The 23,531-nt window shown below is 40.8% G+C and overlaps 2 protein-coding genes and 1 long non-coding RNA gene across 4 annotated transcripts in view; 1 reads left to right on the top strand and 2 right to left on the bottom strand.

Annotated features, from left to right (window-relative positions):
• Positions 1 to 5,364, bottom strand: part of CEBPZ (CCAAT enhancer binding protein zeta) — a 48,928-nt gene extending 43,564 nt beyond the window's left edge. Inside the window, exons 1-2 of the mRNA XM_075596785.1 lie at positions 5,029 to 5,364; positions 530 to 2,013 (exon numbers count right to left, since the gene is read on the bottom strand). Of these exons, the coding sequence (XP_075452900.1) occupies positions 530 to 2,013; positions 5,029 to 5,151 (1,607 nt within the window). The 5' untranslated portion in view covers positions 5,152 to 5,364. The remainder of the gene's footprint in view (positions 1 to 529; positions 2,014 to 5,028) is intronic.
• Positions 5,365 to 5,625: 261 nt separating this feature from the next.
• On the top strand, positions 5,626 to 20,051 carry LOC142493185 (uncharacterized). Of its 2 annotated transcripts, XR_012801036.1 has the most exons (4): positions 5,626 to 5,734; positions 7,173 to 7,225; positions 15,218 to 15,311; positions 18,639 to 20,051. It is a non-coding gene; the product is annotated as an uncharacterized LOC142493185 (long non-coding RNA). The 2 variants fall into 2 exon arrangements; XR_012801037.1 differs by lacking the exon at positions 7,173 to 7,225 and having other exon boundaries at positions 15,238 to 15,311.
• NDUFAF7 (NADH:ubiquinone oxidoreductase complex assembly factor 7) overlaps positions 10,384 to 23,531 on the bottom strand; it is a 27,629-nt gene continuing 14,481 nt past the window's right edge. Inside the window, exons 5-10 of the mRNA XM_075596787.1 lie at positions 19,371 to 19,578; positions 18,265 to 18,323; positions 14,637 to 14,750; positions 12,892 to 13,035; positions 11,953 to 12,126; positions 10,384 to 11,254 (exon numbers count right to left, since the gene is read on the bottom strand). Coding sequence (XP_075452902.1) covers positions 11,054 to 11,254; positions 11,953 to 12,126; positions 12,892 to 13,035; positions 14,637 to 14,750; positions 18,265 to 18,323; positions 19,371 to 19,578 — 900 coding nt within the window. The 3' untranslated portion in view covers positions 10,384 to 11,053. The remainder of the gene's footprint in view (positions 11,255 to 11,952; positions 12,127 to 12,891; positions 13,036 to 14,636; positions 14,751 to 18,264; positions 18,324 to 19,370; positions 19,579 to 23,531) is intronic.

The following is a 23,531-nucleotide window of genomic DNA, read 5'->3' as shown; positions in this document are numbered from 1 at the left end:
CTATGAGGCCGCGTGAGTGAAGCAGATCGACAGCGCGGCAGATTTTTGAAAAGACAAATGATTTTGTCTTTTTGCGTGATGTGAGCGGTTCAGTCAATGAGGGCGAACCAGCCTGGTGACGAGTTCGCCACGCTTCCCTGTCACCTCGGACCACAGTGCAGGGATCGCGTGCGCAACGCCATGCACTCCGTCGCGCACACACCTACTATAATCTCCGCCTAAGGAAGCAGCTTGCGCTCTCTTTTCCCCTGTTAAACAGCTAGGCTACAATATTAAGTGATGCTAAATTACTATGACCTTCTAGCACGTACAGTACAAGACAAAGAAAACTCAATGCAGAATAAACGCCCTTGAAAATCAGATCAAAGGCAATGTGTTGGGGACAGATTGTTACATTGTCTCTAAAGGGGGGGAGCTTTGTGATGTATTACATTATAATACAATGGTTTTTGGTAGTCCAAGTTATAACTACTTTGTGGTTCTAAAACCCCAGACACACACAAAAAATAAAAACCTCTCTACATCTTACCTGTATAATGCTGCGTAGTATCTGTTTGACACAGTTTGCTGAGAATCCATTACTTGAAAAAGCAACATCAAGACCTGCACCCCAGTGTTGAAGTTCACAAGATGCACTATTTTGAAAAGTGTGTCAAGCTGCTCTTTGACTTTTTCGTTGCCAATTTGCGCGTACGGGTATGCTCGGTTTACGCCTGTCAAAAGGGCCCGCAGGATTTTAGAATCCATATCTTTTTTCTTGATGCATGCCCGAAAGAAACAAAAATAGACAGTAATGAGTTGATTGGCCAAGTCTACTTCCTCATGCGAGAGAATTGTTTGGTTTAAAAAACAAACCCCGTAGTACTGTGCTTTTTCACTGATATTTGGGCGATACAGGAGTCTCTCCACTTCTTGACAAACAATTACCTTCATGTTTGGATGTTTATTGAGTAGTGTTTCAAGCAAATATGATGCCTTGGTGGCAATTCTATACTGAGGATCGCCCAATTTATTGACCAGCAACACCAGAAGTGCCTTCTCTTCTTCTGGCTTATTGCAGAGTAGTTCATGAGCCACATTCAGAGATTTAGCCTTTGTTGCCAGCAAGTTGTCATGGGTCAATGTTTCCAGCACTTTGACAAACTCGGCTACGTGCTTCTTCAGCTGATCTTCAAAATACCAATATAGGAGCCGCCGGTCCCTTGCATCTCTGTTGCCGCTGGACACCACCTCCAGTTTGTTAAATGGGTGCTGAACAAAAGTGTGAAGTTTGCGGTTGTCCGGCAAAAGGTCAGAGATAAGTAGATCCTTAAAGGTATCCAGTGCCATTAGGTTCTGGCGCCTGCTGCCCTTTTTCCTGACAAAGGTTACCAAGCCTTCTACAAATTGCAGTGTATGGACAGCAGCATCTTGAATCAGAACCGTCATAGCTGCCATTCTATCACCCAATGTACCTGTTGACACAACAGTTTTCATCCAGGCAGAGTTGGCCCCTTTCTGGAGTTCTTTCTTACTTCGGTACAAATTCAACTCATGCTCATACAGCTTCTCAGCTAAGGACTTATATTTCTCGACATCGGCTTCGTCTTGAGGCTGTACCGTGAACTCTTTGGTGTACTCGTGATCATACCATTTTCCTCCTGGTTTTATCAGTATCGTTGTGCGATCAAAAAATTCAAAGACTGGCCTTGCTTTGTTTTTTGATATCCCTCTGGAAACGGCTACTTTTGCCTTAACTTGGCTTTTTTTCTTTTTTTCCTTGTCGTTACACTCGGTTTCAACCATTTCCTTTTTGCTTTTATTCTCATCTAATGACCCGGCTTCAGGGTTTTTTCCTTTCTTTTTTGCAGGAGTGTCTTCTTCCACCATGAAATCGTCGGAGAATTTGTGCATACCCAGTTTTTCAATGAACGCTTTCAGTTCACCATCTTCTAGATCATCAATTCCACCTTTTTTGCCACCATCTACCATTTCTTCTACTTCGTTCATGCCAGCGAGCATAATAAAATCTTGCTAAATGTAAGGAAAGAACACAGGAAAAGGCGAGTTAACCAATGCATTCAAAATTAAAACAGAAATTGGAGGTGACGTAAAGTTTGTTTTGACACAATGCTGTTGGAGTTGTGATGCAGAATTTGATACTGTACATCGCATTATAATTTGTAACTCGTTCCAAACTCTTAGGCTGAGCTCAGGCAGAAGGCGATGCAGCGTGCGCGCGGACGTCCGTCGCAAATTTGGGTTGTGCGGTGGGAGTTTTCAAACTGAAAACTCCACCGGCGGCAAAGTGCAGCGTTGTCGCAGCGACATTTTGCCGGCACAACCCAAATTGAAATTTGGGGCTACAATCGCGTGACGCGAGCTGGTTCAGGCAACAAAGGCGACCCAGCTCCGTGACGCGTTCGTTACACGCCCCAGCCACGCCCCCAAATGCCGCGATCTGCCTCTTGCAGTTTGAGCACAGATCGCTGGGCTGCAGGAGCATGCGGCGGGGGCGTGAACGCTAGCAAGTAGGCGTAGCGCCCTGTCTGAGCGAGCCCTTAGGCTGCGTCCACGCTAGCATAGAGCGCGCGGCGCTTGCCGAGTTGACTTCTTGAAATCTGCATCTTCATGTCCCCGCTTACATGGCGCATGGGCACGTACACTCTCCCAAGCTTGGTGCTTGGGAGACAGTTCAATTTGACTTTCGAGCTCAGAGTAGGGTCACATGACCCTGCCCTGACCAATGGGCAGAGAAAGGCAGTAGGCTGAGCGGAGAGAGGTGGAAGGGAAGGGGGTAGAGAGGATGGAAGGGTGGGTAGAGAAGATGGGGGAGGGGGGAAGGGAGAGAATGGAGGGGAGGGGGGGAGAGAATGGACGGGAGGGGGGGAGGGAGAGAATGGAGGGGAGGGGGGGGAAGGGAAAGAATGGAGGGGAGGGGGGGAAGGGAAAGAATGGAGGGGAGGGGGGGGAAGGGAAAGAATGGAGGGGGGAGGGAAAGAATGGAGGGGAGGGGGGAGGGAATGGAGGGGGAGAGAGAATGGAGCGGAGGGGAGAGGGAGAGAATGGAGGGGAGGGGGGGGAGAGAATGGAGGGGAGGGGGGGGAGAGAGAATGGAGGGGAGGGAGAGAATGGAGGGACAGACAGACTGACACACAAACCCGATCCAGCCAATGACACGCCCCCCGCTCCTGCCCTAAAATTATTGCAGGTAAGCCAATCGCTCATGCTTGGAGAGTTGGTGGCCGCAGCCTTATGTACACTCTGCAAATCGCAAGCTGACCCAGACAGTGCAAAACTTTGAACAATTACCTTGTTACACTGATGCAAACAGTCGCAGGGTAAAAATAATGCAATGTGCGTGAATTTTGCTCCAAATTTGCCTTGATACATAACCCCCTATTTCTTACAATTATATGTTTAAATCAATAGAAGGTATGATTGCTCTTCACTATACAAGTACTTGAACGCCTGCATTCACACTGCTAGAAACAGGTCAGATAATGTACACAGAAATCTTAGAATAGAATACCATTTTATGTCATTTACTTTCTCCATATAAAAATATATAAGAATCATTCAAAGAATCAGACACTTATATGCTTACGCTGTCAGATAGTTTTAATATTTAAAGTCACAAAAAATTATTTCAGCCAGTAATTGTACAATAAATCAATTGTTAAAATTGCAACATCGCTTAACTTTTCAACATATTGTGTACAGAGCATCACTTTAGATGTGATGACACCAATGTTATACTGATATTTTATATAAAAATGTACATTTTAAATGTATTTCTGAGGATCCAGAATAGCAGACAGCAGAGGGAAAGTGTGAGCATGGGATGCAGCTGGAAAGGAGGAAGAGCAAAGATGACCGACAGCAGGACCAGGAAGAAGTAGATATGTTCAGTGGCGGAGTTTCCATTATGGCAGCAAAATTTTGGGGTGGCAAATTTTCAATTTTCTCCCCGATATACAGAGGCCCCGCTCTCTTCCCTCTGATTGTCGGAGGAGAGTGGGGACCCTGTAAAGGTCTCTTACCTACTCCTTCGCGTCGCCCTCTTCCAGCGTCAAATGATGATGTAACGTCACGTGATGACTCGTTGCCATGACAATGTGACATCAGATGGAGTCGTGGTGTCATGGAAACGCGTTGTCACGTGACGTTGCAGCGTCATTTGACGCTGCAGGAGGCGGTGGCCTGGGCAGCAACATTTTAAATCCGCCACTGGATATATTCTCTATTGCCTACCAATGCCTTATTACAACATTATATTGGGGAAGTGCCTATTTACCCAGCAACCTTTTATAACCTCCTCCCTCTATGTCCTTTATTTAGCTGGCAATTATTGTCTACCAGACTATTAGGCATTTTAGGGTTCTGGTTAGGGTAAGGCTGGCATGTTAAGGTAAGGATAAGGCTGGCATTATAGGGTTAGGCTGGCATGTTAAGGTAAGGATAAGGCTGGCATTATTAGGGTAAGGGTTGGGCTGAACAAATTCTATATTTTGCTGCCGTTAAATAATGCTGAACAAGTCCTTTATGTATCCATCTGCCAGTTAAAGAAAACTCAACAAGGGCCATATACCAGGCTCGCCGGGTAAATAGCCTCTACCCTAGACGGGGGCCACTACTGCACACCAGCCAGAAGGAATATACAACTCCCTTCAATTGTTGCAATGTGTTTTTACCTGGACATGAACATGTGCTTCAGCCCAATTGCAATTCCAAATCATACTGCTAGGTTGGTCTGTTAGGAAGCTTCTTTCTTTTTCTGCCTTGTAAGGGTAAATACTATGTACATCTTTTTATTATGGCCCAAAAAAGGGTTTAATATATTCTGCATTTCACAGACTGTACCACTACTTCTTTTTTTCAAACCAGCTGATTTCTTTTAGAAAAAAAAAATATATATATATTTATATCTGTACACTACTTTTTTGGAAGTCACTTCAACCACTGTCTTTGGCAGGCGTGTTTAACTCGGCCCTATAAAAGAAGAAAACAATGGGGGTGGGGGAGCTGGAATGGACAGTTTCCACGTACCTTGGTACCTCCTAACCGCAACACCTCTTCCAGAGTGAAGCCACTGTCATCCTCTCCTCCTATATCGCCGTCACCATCACTGTCCTGATCTCGGTCCCCGGACAATCGGTCCATCGCAGCCATTGCCACAAAGACACTGCAGCCCGGTGCTACCAGTGATCACTGCAGGGAGGACACACACACACACACACTGCAGCCCGGTGCTACCAGTGATCACTGCAGGGAGGACACACACACACACTGCAGCCCGGTGCTACCAGTGATCACTGCAGGGACACACAAACACACTGCAGCAGCTCCTCCTGTGACCAGCGTGTCTCACTGCAACACCGGAAACCAACAGGGCCTGGCAGATACTAAAAGTAAAACATGACATCCTGATGCAAAATAAACCACCAAACACCTTCACAAATCTCAGCGACAAAATCATTTGCATGATTTAAAAAATATTTTAGTTGTATAAAAGCAGCATTGCCAGAACGTCACCATGCTCCCATATAGATTAGTAACATTATTACAGATGCAGAGGACCTGCGTTGAAAGGTCATAGGTCGCAGTTTAAAGAGCCATGTGGTTGAGCGCATGTGTCTCTCAGACTTACTTCCGGGGTTGAGTTTGTAGCCAAGTGATGAGCATTTTAGCCGCAGCATGAATGCGTTTGTTAGGTTGCAGCGTTTGGGACGGGTTTTGAATCTTAAGCGCCCTGGTAAGCAATGCTAGAGACAATGTGGGGTGATGTGTGTGTCAGGCTTTTGCTAACCTTGTGCAGATACAGCTTAATAAACTCGATAGAAGACAAACGCAAGCACGTTAATTATTTTAGGTCCAATGAGTTTATGGGGAGGACTGAACTGAGTTGACTCCCCAGATTATTAATACTTATTATCTCATGTTGTAGGTCTTTGTACATGGTGTTTACCTTTATCATTGGAGCTCTATGGGACATATGTATTAAAGCAAAAGTCGTGCAATTCTTTAGCCACCCACCCGAAATCTGCATTGTATGTATCAAATGAGAAATTATTATTGAAAGTAACAGGATTTTGTTTTCTCTGATACACCTGGAGGAATTATTTTGCTCCACTTTTGCTTTGATACTGTATTCCAAGCAAAGTATCTCCACTCAGTATTTCTCTTGTATTCCTCCCCCCCCCCAAACACGCTTGTCCACTGATTCATTTATTTACAAATAATCAGCCATCCATTCATTAATTTAGACACATTTTGCATATGTTCACTTACAAACATTGAGTAATTATGTTTGCCTATAAATTACTGTCGGACGGACTATCATTCACCCAGTAGCCCAAGCACATTGCCTAGGGGTCACACTCAACTCATCTCTCAAATTCAAAACATATCTAAAACCTGTTGCTTTTTCCTCCGCAATATTACAAAGATACGCCCTTTCCTTTATTGCTTGACTGCTAAAACTGACTCAGGCCCTCATTCTCTCCCGTCTCGATTACTGTAACCTCCTGCTGTCCGGCCTTCCTGCCTCTCACCCCTGCAATCTATCCTAAACGCTGCTGCCAGAATCACTACTCTTTCCTAAATCTGTCTCAGCATCTCCCCTCCCCTGCTGAAATCCCTCTCCTGGCTTCCTATCAAATCCTGCATCTCACACTAAATTCTCCTCCCTTTTAAAGCTTTACTGTACACTTCTGCCCCTCCTTACATCTCAGCCCTAATTTCTCTTCTCAATGATGTCTTCTCTCTACCCCCTTTGTATCTAAAGCACTCTCCCGCCTTAAACCTCTCACTGACTGACCCCCACCTCTGGAATGCCCTTCCCCTCAATACCCTCTCTATCCACCTTAAGATACATTTGCTTAAAGAAACATACGAGTAGCACAGTGGCTAATAATATACACATGATACATAAAGCTTGGCCCCCTGCACACACACTTACCAGAATGCCCTCCTACTGTCTCTGTACGTTCTTCCTACCTACCAATTAGATTGTAAGCTCTTCGGAGCAGGGACTCCTCTTCCTAAATATTTATTTTATGCCTGAAGCACTTATTCCCATGATCTGTTATTTGTATTATTTGTTATTTATATGATTGTCACGTGTATTACTAGTGTGAAGCGCTATTTACATTAATGGCGCTATATTAATAAAGACATACATATTCTTACAGGAGTACATACAGTAGCACGATAGAAGTTACAAGCACAATGAGTACCTCTCCAGGTGAGTGTACAACATACAGATGTAGCCAACTTAATTTTACCTACTGATAATGCAGAACAGTTTCAATAGGTTTCACTGGCAGTGATAATGCAGAACATTGTACCATAATGTGCCAGCTGGAGCAATAACCCTGGCAACATCTGTAATTGTGGCTTTCCACAATTTTTTACTTCATTCCCAATATAAGACAAGGTGCCATGTATCCTCTAATAACTGTACATTAACCTGTGACTTCCATCAATATGGAGCTGATTCATTAAGGTCTGTTACGTGTTAATGTACCCGGTTCGCTATTAACAATTTCAACCCTGTGGTCTCAACCCTCCCCTTTCATCAATCTCTCTAGATCAGGGGTGCGCGCGGCGCTTTCAGAGGCCCTGCGCTCTTCCCCATAGCAAATAAATGCCGGGGGAGCAAGCAAGGCCTCTGTCTAGTCTCTTACCTGCGCTCCGGCTGCTTCTGGTGACTCGTCGACGTGACGTTGCAACGTCAGGTAAAAGGGGGAGGGGGTGGGAAGCAGGCAGGAGGGCGGACACAAAGTTTGCGCATCCCTGCTCTAGATAATATTTTTATGACTTTTAAACTTTACCTGAATATATATTTTAAAAAACTTCATAACTTTGTTGTAATACTTACACAAACGCCATCTTCATTGTTGCCTCAATGTACTTGATATGTATGTAATATGAAATATGACAAGCTAACGTTTACATCAGAAACAGATATCTGTCCTTGGCACCGCCTAATCATGAGTGTTTAGCATCATTTGATTAATCTAATTTAAACGGTTACACATCTATTTCTCCTTGCGAATTGCTGTAGGGCCCAAGGTATTTCACATTTACTACATTTACACACTTTTGTAATTCATGCTAGCCACACCCTTTGATATTCTATAGATCACAGGCATCCCTTTCAAGTTACATTCAAAAGTAGCAAAATGTGTTTTTTTTTTTTTTTTTTAAATAAATCAGTTCTTTAGTATTAGATAATACTGCTTTTTTTTTTTTTTAATCTATACAAAATTGGCTGATGGAAAGATTAGCCAAGCAGAATCCCTTATAAATTGCACTCATGGAAGATACAAGTAAATAGGGGAAGTGCGTATCCCAGATCCCTCAGAGGCCATTCACATTGAATAGTAGGCGAAAACCATTAAAAATAAACTTTGAGTCAAATAGAAGAAGAAATAGGGATGTGAGGGTATATGTACAAATATAATGTGGATTAAAAACCAGATGGTGGTGCGGATCTGGAGCTAGGAGCACACTACCCATAAGTGGCTAAATGGATGAGGGGTGCCCCTCTAAAAGGTTAATAGTTGTAATAGTGAGATTTCATCATGCAAATGTAGCTGGCCTACAATTAAATGTGCTTAAACGTATAGCATTTTCACATATGATACTGTGAAGTTAAATAGAAACAATTGTCTCTGGGTTATGGTGCAGATACAATGTCCTGCACTAAAGCCTACAAAGTAACACTACTGCTGTCATTTGCCTCCAGATCTGAATAACGGATGCAAATCCTGTAACAATATTTGTTGGATTGCCAGAAAAAACCTTGATAAATTCCAAAATGTACACAATGACTTCCGTAGCAGTAATAGTGTAGAATAACGTATATTTTCATATAACAGGCTTAGTTCAAATAGCCAGAAGAGAAGAGTCAATACCTACAGTATAACCAACCACAATAAACAGACTTGTTACAGGAAGTTGAATGCCTTACCAATGACGCTACTTGATATTCCCTAAGGGTATGTAACTCAGTTGTCTTGAATACCGAGCAAGTAATTATATCATCATACCGTGTAAGGTGAGCCCCAACAGAGCCATTTAAACCACTGTTAGTAGCAAAAATGTCCCAGTATGAGTCTTAGGAGTTTTAGCGCATAGCAAGACGTTTAATCCAGTTTCTGCAAAGCATGCCGCATATTTCAGTGGAAAGGCTCAATAGTTAGGTGAATCAAACTGTTCAACCGTTAATGAATTTAACACACAATCAAAGGACATTAGTAGGATGGGGACACAGCAGGGGATCGGTTAAAAAGGCATAGAAATGGGCCAGATCGATCCCAAGAGAACAACAACTGAAAAAGGGAAAAAGACGTAAACCAGAAGTGATAAAAATATCAGGTACATTGGTACATTTAGCAATCAATGGCGTGCCATAAAAAATAATATATATATTTATATTTTGTTGGAAGATCAGGACTTCAAACAGGTTCTTAAACCTACACCTATGACCTGTAGAAGAGCTAGAAATCTCAAGAACAGGCTTTTACATTATCGAGGACACCATAAGAATACATGGTTTGGAGATAGAAAACCTATGGGGTCTTATCCCTGTGGGGGATGCCGAGCATGTACATACCCCACAGTCACCAAAAATGTCTCAGTTTCCAAACAGTCTAGGGTTTACCTAATAAAAGACTTTATAAATTGTCTAACTACAGAAGTGATTTATCTCCTTTATGTGGTAGATGTGTAATATTGCTACAGGATTTGCATCCGCTATTCAGATCTGGAGGCAAATGACAGCAGTAATGTTGCTTTGTAGGCTTTAGTGCAGGACATTGTATTTGCACCATACCCCAGAGACACAATTGTTTCTATTTAACGTCACAGTATCATATGTGAGAATGCTATGCGTTTAAGCACATTTAATTGTAGGTCTGCTACATTTGCATGGTGAAATCTCACTATTAAAAGTATTAACCTTTTGAGGGGCACCCCCCATCCCTTGTGCATTTAGCCACTTATGGGTAGTGTGCTCCTAGCTCCAGCTTCCGCACCACCATCTGGTTTTTAGTCCACATTATATCTGTACAAATACCCTCACATCCCTATTTCTTCCTCTATTTGACAACATTTGTTTAATGGTTTTCACCTACTATTCAATATGAATGGCATCTGAGGGATCATTGGAACCCTGTGATAGCCTTTTCCCCTATTTACTTGTATCCTCAATGAGTGCAAGTTATAAGGGATTCTGTTTGCCTGATCTCGTTTATCAGCCAATTTTGTATAGAAAAGACATGTTCTTCCCTATATGCACCTGGTTTATTATCTATGTTACATATTTTGTTAATATTGGTTGAGCGGCAGGTATAGTTTCGTATACTAGTGCTTTTTTTTTTTTTAATACACAAGTCCCAGCGCTAACCAACATTTAATCTTCATATAAATTGGGGAAATACACACAGGGAAATTATTTACATCAACAAAAAAGAAAAAACCTTTTACGAGCCAAAGAGTCCAGCAGCCCCGAGAACTCCTGGATTGTCCAACTCCTTCCAATAGATGTAGAAAACAATAGTCCTCCATGGTGCTGGTCTTGGATGAAGGTGCTTTTGTCGTTGTTTTATTCAACTCTTAATACCATTTTTAATGCGTTTTAAAACATCCTTTCATTTCTATATCAGGTTTTAGCCCACCTCCCAAGCATTGCAAGATCTTTGCAACACTTTCCGGTTTCTGATACATTTATTGCCAATATTCCCAGCAGTTTAAGTTGTAAACTGTAACAATAGATAATGTTACCTTAGTAATATTAATACATTGTAGTTACGCTGACTGAAGGATTGATTGAAACTGAAAGGCAGCCATTATGTTAGGCACACAATCAGGATTTTTACAGATTTATAACAGGAGCACCAAACCGTTGCCAGTTTAGGTAAGAATGTTAAATTATACATTGTCACATGCTTTACATATAAGAAAAGAAAAAAAGGGGGAATTCAGTATTGCTGCTTTAAAAGTCTAATAATGGTTACAAAAGTGGACAAAGACATAAAAAAAATGAATTATCTTGAACACATCCAGATTACTGCAATAGTAATTGGCTAAAACCAGCAACGGGTTGTGATTCCATCTTTGAATTTCTTTCACAGTTTTCTAATCTGCTATGTGGAACCATTGAGAAAAATTTGAATCGCTCCCCCATTTTATCCGGATTCATTAGAATACTGTAGCCATGTATTAATTGCTGTTGTGTAGCTAAATCTTTAGAATTTTCCAAAAGGACCTAAAAAAAACCACAAAAATAAATATAGTTTTTATACAAAAATAATAGGCCACGTTACAACAATCTATAAATCTATGCGGCTCAATTGTAACCCAGGATCGTTATGAGAAAATATAGTACCGGTTTAATAATCATATTGTTATAATTACACTATAAATATGTCACAATGCTGTTCTAATTTTTTTTAGTCAAAAAGTGGCTAAGAACACGCTAAAAAACCCTCAAATGATTGAAGACAAAAATAAAAACAGAACACAAATATATTGTTTGTTGGAAATAGTCCCCAAAAATTTTAAATACACAAACTCAAGGAAATTCAGAAAATGGAAACTATACATTATGAGCAATAACATTTTGCACAATGTCATCTAAATCTCCTTAAAAAAAAACCACTTGTACAGTATTTAACTCCATGAACCGATTCACAAATGTTAATCTACTTATGGTTCTGAATATTGTACACACATCTTTCAACCCAACACAAACTAGGGATATTTGTGGCTTTAACCCTTTGAGTGTCAACAGTCTTGTGGATCTCAACCATGTGATCGCTTGGGCTAGGTGTCAATGTGGTCGTGCGTGCACACCCCTGCAGGATACTCCTCTTTCATAAATGAGCGTTCGCCTTAAACGTTTAAAAATAAAAAATATCGCACTTCAATGAATGCCTCCATTCAAACAATAAATAAAGATATTACCTTTAACCTGAAGTCAATTCCCATATTCTTCAAAAATTCGTGTTGTGGAATAGGACCTAGAGAGGCTACTATTTTTCCAATCATTCTTTCCAAAAAGTTAAAGTCAACGTCTGCTGTCAGATCTGCTGTTCCGGGAGCTATTAACACATCATGAAGTTGATGGGCACAAAACCCCTAAAAAAAATAAACAAATTATACATTTTTTCATCTCCGGAAACTAAGTGCTTATTTAAATATTGATATTTTAGTATTTTAAAAACTGTGTTCCCTTTTGTGTTCCCATATATAGGCCAGATAAAATATTTCCAATTATTGTACCCTGTTACATAATATTCTTTTTACCTCTGTGAATTGCTCCCAAATATTACTCTAGATGCAGAGAAAAAACAATGTAGGTACCTTCTTGATAAAATGGTCTTACAGAGTTGTTTAACACGAATAAAAGGGAAAGAATGCGAGAAGTGTGTGGTCATTTATTAAGCAGGATTATACCATAACACACTTTCCATGCTGGTAATAATCATTGAAAAACACCTTTTGATGTCAATAATTCTCTAAAATAGCAACTATTAAATGATTTTACAATGATACATAAAACCTGGAGTAAAAACGGAGAGCACAACCTGTATAAATACAATTTTTTTGGACTGGTGAGGCAGGATGTACCCCATTTGGCCGGATATAGGACGACCCCCTAATTTCAATAGTAGCCGGAAAGAAAAAAGTAACAACCGCCGCCACAACCACCCCCCCCCCCCTCGGTGGAGTTTCCTCTGTTTTACCCTCCTACCTCCTCATACATCCGACTGCCGATTTCCTCACAAAGTGTGCGGGGCTCGATTATAAGGCGAGTATGTACTTTTCAACTTGACTTTATTGAGAAAAACCTTGCTTTATAAAAACCGGCATTTTAAAATAAGACGAACAAGAAGAACATACCCTGAAAGTGTCCATTTTCTCTCCGAGGTGTCCATAATCGGCTATTAGAGCAGCTCCCCCACAATGTTTAATTCGATGCGCAAGTCCTTGCACAATAACAGCAGCACTCGGGCACACTTCCACATGATCTCTCTTTTCGTCATGCTTGAGGAGACAAAGTTTAACCTTTTAGTCCCATTTTGACAACACACAATGTAGGTGCAGGTGTATGGTTGATGAAATATAGGATACAATGCCTCATTAAAACACAAAGACTTGTGTAGCATTTTCCGCCATGTGTAATGGGTATTTAATGAATATCTTGAAATTTTTTCAATTCAAGTCTTTTTGTTTTCAACTGGGTAAAAATGCATTGCAGATTAAGCTGTCAAACATATAATGGTTGGCAGTCATGACTGACTTGAATGGCAATATCCTGCATCGCGGCTTCATGACTCCCGGGCAATGTGAGAAATCTAACCCAGTGGTGACACCTACAAAGCAGTAGCCCCCTCCAAAATATATGTATAGGTACATTTATGAGGCAAACGTGTTATATATATAGTATATACTAGCTGATATACCCGGCGTTGCCCGTGATTTACCCCCCTTCACAGGTGGCTGGCCCCCACGTTCACAACTCCGTTCCCCTTCATAGCTCCGCCCCCCCCCCTCTTCACAGCTCCATCTCCCCCCCCCCCTCCTTCACAGCTGCGGTCTCCACCCCCCCCCTGGCCCCCACATCACTGTCCCCCACCTTGCACATTACATAACTCTTCCCCCCCCGTGCATCTCACATCACTCTCCCCCTTCCACCTCACATCACTCTCCCCCCTTCCACATCACATCAGTGTCACTTAACTTCCCCCCCTTGCACGTCACATCACTCCCCCCCCCTCCATGCACTTTAGATGACTCTCCCCGCCTTGCACCTCACACCACTCTCCCCCCCTTGCACTTTAGACAACTTTCTCCCCCCCTTGCACCTCACATTACTGGCCCTCCCCTGCATCACCCCCCGGCCCCCACCACACAGACTGACATACACACACTCTGGAGTAAGGCGCAAATTTGGAGGTGAGTGCCGGTGGGGAGAGGAGGGAGTTGGGGGGAGGAAAGGCGGCAATCGTAGTAGGAGGCTCCCCGTCTCCCCCCACCGCCCGCCCCAGGGGACAGTCGGCCGCGCCGGCCAGTGCCCTGTTTCCCCCTCCGTGGCCATCTCCCGCCCCGCGCGGGCAATCAGGGGCAAGGGCGCGGTGAGGGGGAAGGAAGTGTCGAGGGGGAATGGAACGCCTGCCCCAGGGGACAGTAAGCTGCGCCCGCTACTGCCCTGCTCCCCCCCGTAAAGCAGCGCAGCATCACAACGCGCGGGGAGTGTGTGAGGCTGCGGGTCGGGTTGAGGTGTGGAGCGGCAAGTGGAGAGCGGCAGTGGCGGATGGTACCTGGAGGCTCAGGCGCACGCGGTGTGAGTGTGGTGTCACTTTCACGCCCTGCGTAGGCGTGGCCGTGGCGTCAGGCCACCCAGCAGGCCAATGAGGTGAGGGTGCAAACAGACATACAAACATTTTTTCAGTCTTAAATATATAGATATATATATATATATATATAATTCCATCTCAAAGATGGAAAGAACAGAAATGGAACCTTAGTAAGGAACAAAGAAGAGTACATTTTAACCCCCAATTTTGTGAACCAGACTTTAAAAACAAAAAAATAAAGGAAAAATGAAATTACACACATTGTACAGTCTTAAGTCAAACCATTACCTGAATAAAGGTTTTTGCAACTAGTGAAACAGTAGAACCAAGGACAAATCGCAACTTGTTAGGGATCTCTGGATCAATATCAATTAATATTTCCCGCCATCCCTCTTGTGTTTTCTATTAAAAAAACAAACCATAAAAACATAAGTATGTGGTAATACCTTCCTGCTCTTAACAAGTAACATTTTTGTGTATTTTGAACAATTACCGCATAAGCACAGACATGTTAGGATGCTTACCTTATTTCTAAAAAGACAAAAATCTATAAATGTTAAATATCTCACCTGATTGGGAATATGAAAATGTATTGTTTTTATATATATATTTTATATATTTTTAATATCTATCCATTAACTAAGGTTCTCTCTTTATAATGTCATTTTGTTTAATTTATGTAACAATTTATTTCTATTGAAACTGTTTTTTTAGTATATTTGGCTGGTTCACTTTGACAGTACTTAATGTATAATGTAATATGATTAACAAAATTATTAACAAGTAAAATATTATCATCCAACCCTCAAGGCTATAAACTCCTCTGCATATATATATATATATTTTAACAAGCATGTTTGTTGCTATAGCAACCATTTACATTCTCCAGATCTAAAGATGTCGCCAAACTTTGACGATCAATAGACGGAGAACGAATTGACCGGTAGCTATGCAGTTCTTTAGGTAAGTAGAGATTGCCCACATGAAACTATTGAAGTAAAAAAAAAAAAACTAAAAAAAAAAAACTAAAAAAAAAAACGGGAGCTGGAACTGCAGCTTTAAGCAGTATGCACAGAAGTAGCAGAGTGATAGATAGATATACACAATCTCGCAACAGGGAGTTAGTTGCACAGCCTACTTCATAATAAACCAGATGAAGACTGTCAAATTTATGTTGTTTTATCTGATCTTCCCATGACTGACATTAACAATATGTAATGTGTAACACACACTCACACACGTTCCTTTAGTTTTGCAAACCAATACAGAATGCTCTATCATTGAAGATTTTTTGTTAAAGATACTCTACCTAACCAACAAAAACTGCTTAAATTCTGTAAATGTTGTGGTGTTACAAGTGGCCATGGGGTCTACTGGCAAAAATAGTTGTTGACAGAGCCAAGGGCGAATGAGACGTGAGGTTAAAAAAAATAAAAAAAAAATAAAAAGTGCAGCTAGTGACGATACAAAGACACCCATATTCACACTATATGCACAATGCTGGAACACAATGTCCCTAACTTGTAGCCTGTATCCATCAAGGTTTATTATTGCAATTAAACTCTCTGTAACACGAACAGGATAATTCTGCAAATGTCACTTGACCTTCAGTCAGCCACCAACGTTATCATAGTTTTGGGCACGGTGACCATATGTATTATTTGCATTACAAAGATGATGGCGGAATTAAATATCCATACTACTAATGAATCATCTTAAATCTATCTTTTTTTTTATCACCATCACACCATCAAACATAATTTGTACATTCCAAATGTCCTATTCATATTAGTATTACATTATTTTATTACATGCTGCATTGCACTTGCACATGGTGTACATTTTGCAGGAACAATGAGTCCCAGATATGTGGAGCTTACAATATGTTTATGTTGTGGTCATAAGGACACCTTCTTTTAATAAAGGGTCCTCACCACTAAGATGCTCCTTAAATCTTGTAGTCATTTTAAAGCACAAACTGCTTATTCTGGAGGTTAAGCAGGACCTTAAATATTTAAAAATCATGAAGGATTTTTTTTCCCATTTTCCCATTTTGAAATGGGATGTTTAATTAGTAGGTTTAGAAGACTAATCAGTAGATTCTAACAGATAAAAAAAAATATTTTTGTAAAATGTGCAAATCTTTGGCCCACAACTCCCAAATCTCACAGATTAAATAATATAGAGGGGAAATTACATCAGAGAGAACTAGGGTTGCCAGGTGTCCGGTTTTCACCTGGACAGGCCGGTAATTCTGCTGCCTGTCCGGTATAAAATTTTGGTATTACCGGACACCTATGTGTCCGGTATTACCATTGTTGCGGCTGTACTGTAGCAGCGCGAGGGCTGGCGTGGTCAGTGGTGAGGGCGGCGGCAAGCGTTAGTGCTGAGAGGGTGGGCGGAGGCAGTGAAAGGGTGGTAGGAGTATATTTAATATATATATGGGGGTGGTGGGGTATATTTTATATGTATGGGGGTGGTGGGGGTATATTTTATATGTATGGGTGTGGTGGGGGTATATTTTATATGTATGGGGTGGTGGGGGTATATTTTATATGTATGGGGGTATATTTTATATGTATGGGGGTGGTGGGGGTATATTTTATATGTATGGGGGTGGTGGGGGTATATTTTATATGTATTGGGTGGTGTTTTTTTTTTTATATATATGTATTGGGGAGGTGGGGGGATATTTTATATGTATTGGGAAGGTGGGGGTATATTTTATATGTATGGGGAAGGTGGGGGATATATTTTATATGTATTGGGGAGGTGGAGGATATATTTTATATGTACTGGGGAGGTGGGGCTATATTTTATATGTATTCGGGAGCGTGTTTTTTTAAAAATATGTATTGGGGGGGGTCGCAACTTTTACCATTGTGTCCAGTATTTTTGGACAAGCCACCTGGCAACCCTAGAGAGAACTCTGTTTTCACTGCAGATTTATAGAGAGAAAATAAAATGTTACAGGAGTGTACTGCAATTAGGTAAAATTACTGTGCCTGCCAATTTTGCTTAATTGCAGTACATGATTGTTGTAACCTATTCCTGACAGGCCTCCCAACATTCTCCTTTGCAATTTATCCAAAATTCTGCTGCTAGACTCATTTTCCTTTCCGCAGAACAGTGTCGTCTCGCTTCTTACTTAAATCCCTCTCCTGGCTTCCCATCAAGGGAAGTTCTCCTTCTTACATTAAAGGCTCTCTCCTCTGCTCCTCCCTGCATATCGGCTTTGATTTCTCGCTGTGCCCCGGCTCGTCTCCTGTGCTCGGATTTAATAGTATGTAAAAAAACACGGCTGCCAGTCGCTAAGCAACCTGCTCACAATTTCAAGTAGACAATTGAATGTTGGGTTGAAGGGTTTACAGTGTCACTGCTATACCAGACCGAAATACATGGTGCAGCTTGTGTAGTGTGTAGGAAAATGCATATACAGCCATATTTGCTAAGCGGTTTCACTCCGCAAGATGCTCTGAACGGTGCTGGAAGACACCTTATGGCAGCCGTGCGCTAGACTGTCTGCAGGGGTTTACAGAGGCCCCAGGGGAGCGGCGAAAGCCTCTGTTAACCTCACTTACCTTGGCTACGGTGGCTTCTTACATGCGTCGCCATGGCAACGCGGTGTCAAATGACGTCGCAAGGTCATGTGACGTCACGGTGCTGCCGCCAAAGGTAAGGGGGGGCGCGGAGAGAGGGGAACTTCCTGCAGGGGGGTGCAGGGAAAGAATGCGCTCCCCTGCCTTATGGTACATTGGCTGTAAGGTATCTTCTGCTGCTGGAAGGTGTTTTATGGCGTCGCACTGCTCAGTGAACATGGCCCATAATCTGAAGTCAATAATTAGTGTGTGTGTTTGTCTGTATTGAGAACAAAAATTGTTTACAAAGTCTAGATTTCCAAAATGAGTTGCAATACCTGTAATTTATGTATTGGTAGGGCATCAAAAAATTCATGCGCTATGTAAAAGGTGTAACCTAGTGAGAGAAAATGAAAGAGAAAATGAAAGAGAAAATATTTAGTGTTATACATCACAAAATACTTCTATCTTTGACTGCATCCCATTAAAATACAGTAATCTAAACATAGGCTTAATAGTCATGTGCGCAGCAAATATGAAAATGCATATGTTCACTTCATAAATCTGTATAAGAATTATTGTACAGCCATTTACTTTTTGCACGTGAAGTGCAAATGTGTGTATTTAAGTGTGCATACACTGTCTGCGCTTTGTTGTCCACTGTTATCCTCCCTGAGATTGAACAATAGGCTTTGTTTTTATTTTTCTGTAGGTTGGTTTACAGTCAAACTAGCAGCCATTGGTCCTTATGTTACAATGCAGTATTGTAAATCCGTTTTACAGCAGGAGGAGAGGGGAGAATAAAAAGGAAAATGAACATGTGGATCCATCTTTAGAAATACGATACTTAATTTTTAGTTCAGCTCTTAACTTTCTCTAAAACTTAACTGAATTTCCCTGATGGAGCAATAAAAAAGTATAATATGGTACATATTCAGATGCAGTATTAGCATCCTGATCTGTTATGTGAAATGTCTGATATGGTTATGTGTTATGTGAAATGTCTGATATGGTTATGTGTTATGTGAAATGTCTGATATGGTTATGTGTTATGTGAAATGTCTGATATGGGTGTTATTCTATTAAAATTCAAAGCATGCATTCTTAACATGGCATAATTTCCTTTTAGCGGTTTCCTATATTGGGAAAAGAAACAAAACGTATCACAACAAAATATATTTAGCACAAATAGTCTCATTACATCATTCATAGCAAGAATTCAAAATAGTTCAAATTCCAAACCATTTATTACATTTTAATATACTCCTAATATAGAACATATTAAAATGCATTACACGTGAATATAACTATTCATCTATGAATAAAATAAACTGCAACCTGTGACCTCAACAACGTGGGGGCCCACATATAGACCCCTCTCCCTGATCCCATGAACGGGATTAGTGAGCCTGCAGATGCATAAACACAAATAAAGACAAATTACCTTCGGGTACATCTTGTAAGTCTTGGTACCAGCATGCTGAAAGCCCTGATTTGGTTGTTCCTTTCTTATACACAGAAGACGTTTGATCAAGTTCTATCTCTTTTCCAGTTAACTTTAGTGCCTGGATATCACTAAGTTTAGGGCTCACTTCTACTAGGTGTACAGAGATGTCGGTTGTATTCAGCAAATGTCTAAACTGATTAAAGACCTGAAAGACAAAAATAAAAAAAATAATGGCGAATAAAAACTAGATTAAAGAAGTAGTGATATATATTGGCCTATTTTAAAGTTAGTATCAAAGGAAACGCCAAAGACTTTCATAACTGTGGCATTTTAACCCGAGGTAAGTACACATCTGGTGACCGTTGTTCGCAGATCCCCTCTATTAGTAAGTCAGCAGAGCAGAGATGGGAAGCATTTCCGTGTTCTCTGCAGAATGAATAAGTCAAAAGGAGAAATGTCTTAACCTCCATACCAAGTACAGCTGGGACTGCTGGCAATGTGAATATATTTATTTAGTAGTGCTCCCTACCTTGCAGTTGTTGTCAATCAAATTTAATATGTTTATTAAAAGGTTGAATTCATGTTTAATTTCTACTTTGAAATATTCAAATAATCATGACATCCCCATGTCATTGCGGCTCAGTAGCTTGAATATAATGTGTGCTACAAATTTTGCTCCCCTATGACTTATGTATAAAACTAATTTTATACAGTATTATATACAGAAACTGTGTTTTACCTTCATATATTTTATATACTGTAGAGTAGACATACAGTATATATACATATATATATATACATATATACATATATACATATATATATATATATATATATATATATATATATACACACACACACATATATATATATATATATATATATATATATATATATATATATATATATATATATATACATATATATATATATATATATGCACATACATACAGTATATAAATAATACACACACACACACACAAATACAAATATATACACACAGTGCCTCAAAGTTCTCTACCCGGCCTTAATTCAGACCATATTTTAGCAGCAGCCAATCAACATGCTATCTCTGCAAGCTAGGCACATTTTCTTTTGTTTGCCAATGCATTGCATGTTCCTAAAACCTTGTGTGGCTAGGCCCCAAGGAGTGGTTTAAGAATAACTACTTGAAGCTATATTTAAAACAAGATGAATCTTTAATATATATATTTTTTTGAAGTTTCTTGATTCCCAGAGAATACTGATGAATTTGTTCATTCATTTGTTAATATTTTAGCAAGTTAAGCAAAGAGAATACTTTTAGAACAAGACTATGACAATTAGGTATGGTGACCATATTTTTCCTCGGACAAATGTTGTGCATGTGTGATTGGCGCCATGGGACATTTAGATAGATTTCGGGACACCGGGACAGAGGGCAAAAAAAACGTGACTGTCCTGGCTAAACCGGGACATCTGGTCACCCTACAATTAGGGGGAGTGTTACAAAGCCCTGTAAAATTATATTAGAACCTGTTAAGTTGCCCTTACAATGTACTCTTTATGCCGTGAGGGCTTGTACACAAGTGGGCCCTTATGATAGACAGGATTCGTAGTTTTATAGGTGCAGAACTCGACCATCACTCCAATGGATCAGTGAACGTGTCCGGAGTGGAAGTTGAGCTCCCTTCACATCACTGGGAGGGCGATTGTGTTCATGTGATTGCTACCCTGCAGGTGATCATGCAGTCGCGCAAGACAGGCCCATCTGCCGTCAAAAGGCTTAATGAAAAGTATGTCAAATATAACTGAAAACATCAACAAATAAAGAAAACAGTTTGAATAAAATAATAAAATATATTGTCTTTTATAGTGCAGCAATCAGCACTGTACATACACTTCAGACAAGATAAACCTATAACTTCTATAATCCCAGACACCAAGGTAAAAAAAAAAAAACATCTGCAAAATCACAAGGGAGCGATAATGGGATCCAAAATGTTTTATCCAATGCTGGACTTGGCACCCCCCATAATAGAGCCTGAGTATGATGTGAGTAGAAGTTTGGTGTGTTGATTTCACCACAAAAAGGGTTCATATTCAGTATGAGGCTATACCATATGGGACAACATAAAGGTTAACAAGACAGAATGGAAGTATTTCTACAGAAAAGCAAAACTTCTCTCTCAACTCTCTCCTTTGATGCCAAATACATGATTTAGTTACTAGCTGTAGACAGTGGATATAAATGAAAGAAGAATCCCCCCTTATACTGTACTTGTTATCCCAAGGGAATGTAGAAGATAAAGAAGGTATGGGAAATTGATCACAGAAGATAAAGCATGGGTGAGGAAATAAATATGCCTTTGCAGAATGAGGTGAGAATGACGTAGGGTTAATGCTTTTCAAGTATATGAACTAGTGCTTTGGGAGAGTTTCTATGTCACACTAAGGCAAGGCTATCCTATTAACCCTAACTGTGCTGTGCTTAAAACAAAATCTACTTTGAGAAATGTCGTTGTGTCAGACTCACTTTCCTTCACTGTTATAACTAGGCCATAATGAAGACCAATAATTCACACAACAGCTACATTTCCCTCTAAATCTGGCATTCTTTGACATTATATATGACTCAGTTAAGCTGTCACTATAGAGTTGTCGTGTACTCAGCGCTGTATACAGAATTTTTGAAGACCCGCCCCTAAAGCTTACAGTCACATTTTTGCTGTCAGTGACGGAGCCATAAAGTAACTTGAAGTTCATGTAAAGTAACAAAGTTCACAATGAGCCGACAGAAAGGAAAGGCCACTTAACATTTTTGAACTTCCTGCGAAAGACATGTTTATAAACAAAACCTTGAATGGAATTTGTACCTCTCCAGATTTTACAAACCTTGGAAACAAATAATGATTTATTTAACTCATTTTCTTACTTTTACTTTAGTTAGAGACCATACAAGTTTTGTATTTGTAAGTTTTGTGTGGAGTTTACAAAAGCTTTACAATATTGCAGCAACCCTGGCTAAAGTGTGAATATGATTTACAGTAAGCGATACGTGTACTATCCAAAGTCATGGACAAACGTGCAATGACATCCAGTGTGGAATGGAACTGGGACAACTTACTGGTACAATATTCCTACATTTTGAAAATGCTTTTGATACGGTGGATCATGTTATCTTGTTAAAATACTGTGCTCTGGAAGAAGGGAACATGCTTTAAACTGGTTTCACTCCTACCTATCAGGTATATCCCAACATTTGTCTATCTCGGCTCTAACTCCAACCCCTTTGATATCACCTTCGGTGTCCCGCAATGCTCTGTCCTGGGACCCCTTCTCTTTTCAGTCTTCATCAATGATCTACCTACAGCTTGTAAGGGAGCTTCAATACACATGTATGCAGATGACAATCTTATATGCACACAGCCCTAGCCTCTCTGACCTTGGACAAGTAGTTCAATCTGATTTTTCAAAACTTGAAAACTGGATTTCCTAAAACAAACTGTTTGTAAACACTGACAATGGTATTTGGAACCAAGGCTAAATTTCTAAAGCTACCAATGACCGAGCTACAGATCAGAACCAACATGTTAGACATATTGCATTTCTCCGCCACTGGAGTCAATGGCAGAACCACATTTTAAATAGTTACCCATACTCCGTTCGGTTGATCGGAGAGGGCTGGAAATTGCCATGCAATCATGCCGGAGTGGTGACTGCATGGTGGCCAAATCCTAGCCCTCTAGTCCTTACCGAACCGGAGATATGGGTTTTACGTTTGACCACTTTCACACTTGTTTTAAAACCGAACGGCTTTTTTCCGCCATTGCAGTCAATGGGGGTGACCCTCGTGGCGGCCACGACCCTTTTCCATGGCTATTGCCCATCGGACCCTTTTGGGGTCGAGTAAGGAGGTTCCCCTGAGCTAGGGGCAAGAAGAATTGGACCGCTACCTGCCCTAGGACCGGAGTTACAATTTTAATATGGTTGAAATTGGCCGTGACCAAGTTCTCACTGTAATCTACGGATCAAAGCTCTTTCGTTGAAATTGGATCCGCTTTCGGAGATTGCGATTTGGCTGGCAGCCAACTCATTCTTGGAGAGCGGACTCGAGGAATCCCCATTGAACGGCATTACGCCATTCATTTCAATGGAGAAGTTCCTCTCATCCTCTCG

This window comes from Ascaphus truei, chromosome 4 (genome assembly GCF_040206685.1).
Source record: "Ascaphus truei isolate aAscTru1 chromosome 4, aAscTru1.hap1, whole genome shotgun sequence".
NCBI classification, from domain to species: Eukaryota; Metazoa; Chordata; class Amphibia; order Anura; family Ascaphidae; genus Ascaphus; species Ascaphus truei.
The sequence above is the reverse complement of the archived record's forward strand: the minus strand, read 5'-3'. Positions and strand labels throughout refer to the sequence as shown.